Here is a 3,324-nt window from a genome sequence, read left to right as displayed (position 1 = left end):
TTCAAACCTTGACGATTTTACTAGAACCTCGAAGATTTTTAAAATTGTTCCACGTTTCTTGGAGAAAACAATAAACAAATGAAGGAGAATAAACTGACAATCGGAACGTTACAGAAAACCGACCCCCTAAACGAACTTAAACAGCCAGTTGAATTCTGGTGTGATTTCAGTCATATTTGAGTAACTTCGGTTTGTTTTGGTTCAACTCATACGATGAACAAATATTACTGTTTTGCCAGCGAACTTTTGTCTCGACCACAGTATTTCCCAAGACTGATTCTCTCACGATCCGAGACCTTTGAAGACCATCCCCATCAGCCAGAGGTTTATACCTCAAAAACACTTCACAGACCTGCAAAGGGTTTTCAACAAATGGCTATATCCATGACACAGAGCGTGTGACAAGGATCAAAACTAATGTCTTTACGTCGAGGTTTTAGCCAAAGGTCAAGAGCTTGACATTCACGAACGAACCTTTCCATGAAACCTCTTCTGCTATAGTCGAAAATGCAAATGGCTCCATAGGACCGAAGCCAAGCGAACTTACAACCATTCCGCCAATAAAACCAAGAGAATATAACCTGCAAGGAACAGTGGATACAAAATATACAGTCTTACACATTTTAAACCTTGTAATATTGATGGAAAGGTTTTCTTCTGTTCATTAAAATGTTTGGCAGTAACATAAACACTCCAAAGAAAACATATGACAGAAACATCTGTTTCAGATGACAACCATTGTCCAACTGGATTTGACAATCTGATCACATATAAAGTAATAGAATGATTAAAGGCTGCAAAGACCAAATAGAATGCCTAAATCAAACAACAGCTTTTCGTCGAACCTTTTGCCAAAGCTCAAGAACATGCTCTGGATATTTATCAACAAACCTTTCAACGAAAATCTCCTCCCTTGCGCAAAGGGCTTTTGCATAAGTAGAAGGGCTATCATCTAGAAAGCCCTTTGAGACCAAAAGGGCAATGACTGAACATCTAGGCACGATTCTCTCTTCCACACTTAAGAGCATGAGATACGAGTACTTGACAATATCTGAAGATCTGAAACCGAATATGTTCAGAAACACGTCCATCCCTTTGTTTATCTTCTCCTCTGATATACACATAATGAAAGGATGCTTCTTGAAAGCCGAGAGAAAGTCATCATTTGACCATCCCCATTTCCTGTACAGCTCAACCTTCCGATCCCATATTGATCCATTGATCTGACATATCGCCCTGATAGCAGAGACAAACACAGGGTTCGAAGGATCAAACCCCAAATTCATTGCTTTCTTCACAGATTCCTCGAGTTTAGAAAAAGAAGACATGGCAAGCACACGTGGAGAATGCTCCATTAATTTGGCGATGGAAGAACAGGGGAGACCAGATTCTCTGAGGAAAGAAACTTTAACAGCCAAATTCTTTTGAACATCCATGTACAAGAGAGATGACGATCGTCTAATGCTTTTAGCAACTAACTCATCCCGGCCAAGAATAGATTTCACGAACTGGTAGTTAGGCATGAGTTTATTCTCCAAACTATAGCATAACATTTGAGGATTTGCTGCGACAACCCTCGCAACATCATCATTTGGACCAAGAATAGACCTAAAAAATGCAAGCTTTGGTGAAAGTGTCTCCGCAGTTCTAAATTTTGATGGAGAATACTTGTAAACTCTGGTTATTTGGTCAGTCGTGAATCCATACTCACTCAGCAAACAACGGACTTTATGGAGTTTCACTTCATCCTGGGTTTGCCAATTACCAGTTTCGACAACTTCAACAGATGAAAAAGCCCTTACATTCAGAAAGCCAAAACCCCGAAACGCAATATCCGAATCAGCAGCCAAATTTCCCGTCCCTCCTCGATGGAGAGAAGAACCAAGAACCCTTTTCAGGTTAGATAAACCCGCCATGAACGAGAATTAGGGAACCAAAATCTGAGCGATAAGATTTGACCTTTTCGTCGATTCTTCGAGAAGCTTACCTCGATTTATGAAGAAGAAATCACACAAGCACGGATACAGAAGGTAGTACGAGTTCTCAGGGACTGCATTCCATTTCTTCACAACGACAAGTTCAGACTATCAGTAGCAATTTAGGGTTTTCCCCAGCGGTAGCGGCAAGGGAGATTCGACCTTGGAGTGCAAAACAGCTTGGGCATTCTCGCGTTGCTGCTGTGAGGGGAATCAAACACCGAAACGATAGCGTTTTAGCATACGATGCGGCTTCTAAATCAGCTCGTCCATAACATGATTTGTTTGTTTCTTCTCTAATTCTCATTTGAGTGCCCACAGGAAAATACACGATTAATGGTTTTTGTAATCTCTTTCGGTACTTGCCAGTTAATATAGATAAAATACTATTAAGAATATCCAACCAGAACCATGAAAACACATCATCGTTTTTTTTAAAAAATATGCCACGAAAAAAACTTTATAAATTTAATAAATAAATATATAAACTTTTAATTTTGTATAAAACATACAAATTTTAAATAAGGACAAACTAAAAAAAACCCTCCAAATTTTCTACTTACACCAAAAAAAATTTCTACTTAAAATTCATCATACAAAACTATCAACTATTAATTTTGATCATAAAAGACCATTAACTACATAAAATTTTTTAAAGTAATTTTTCACTTTAAATTTATTATAAAAAATAAATTATTAAGTTTTATAAAAAATTAATCATCTATCTACAAAATATTTTGTTTTAAAATTTATTATAAAAATTTATAAAATTTCAAGAAAAAATATATATAGATTATATAATTCAAAAAATCACAAAAACATAATATTTATTTAAATTTGTTACATAATATTTAAAATTTATATAAATATTTATAAATATCAATCTTTATATATGACAATCTATTCCCGAAATTATTAGATAAAACTAAGAATTCGTGATCGAGTCGAACTTAAAGCTCAACAATGGGTAAACACAATTCAATTGAACTATAGAGTTCATGGAGATGATGATTTTAGGTACAAACCGTATATATTTATAAATAAATTCCAGAAAATGAGATACTAATTTATTTTATAAAGTTTAAATGATAGTAACCTAACACACGAATTATTGCTAAGGAGATAAAGGCATAAACATATAATTATATATTTAATTATACATATATTGATAAATATAAATATATGTATATTATGTCAAGTGGTGCATCAATTCTAAATATTTTTTTTCAAAAAAAATAATGGCATAACACTAATCTAGGCTATAAAAGTCGACACCTATACGGACACACTAATTGGACATATAATAAAAAGAATAATTAACCCCCAAAACAATGCTAACGACAATTGA

General features: G+C 34.7%; 1 protein-coding gene and 1 long non-coding RNA gene across 2 annotated transcripts; both read right to left on the bottom strand.

Moving 5' to 3' along the window:
• LOC104825254 lies at positions 1-2,282 on the bottom strand. The gene is made up of 3 exons (XR_773601.1): positions 1,988-2,282; positions 475-581; positions 1-352 (listed from the first exon to the last, which is right to left on the bottom strand). It is a non-coding gene; the product is annotated as an uncharacterized LOC104825254 (long non-coding RNA).
• Positions 768-1,994, bottom strand: LOC104825252 (transcription termination factor MTERF9, chloroplastic-like). The gene has a single exon (XM_010557550.2). The coding sequence runs from the start codon at positions 1,914-1,916 to the stop codon at positions 822-824; it is 1,095 nt and encodes a 364-aa protein (XP_010555852.1). The 5' UTR covers positions 1,917-1,994; the 3' UTR covers positions 768-821.
• Positions 2,283-3,324: the final 1,042 nt, after the last annotated feature.

This window comes from Tarenaya hassleriana, unplaced genomic scaffold (genome assembly GCF_000463585.1).
Source record: "Tarenaya hassleriana unplaced genomic scaffold, ASM46358v1 Cleome43, whole genome shotgun sequence".
NCBI lineage: Eukaryota > Viridiplantae > Streptophyta > Magnoliopsida > Brassicales > Cleomaceae > Tarenaya > Tarenaya hassleriana.
This window is presented reverse-complemented; position numbering and strand designations above follow the sequence as displayed.

Coding starts and splice junctions, on each gene's coding strand:
- LOC104825252 (XM_010557550.2), bottom strand. CDS start 1,916: ATGGCGGGTTTATCTAACCTGAAAAGGGTTCTTGGTTCTTCTCTCCAT.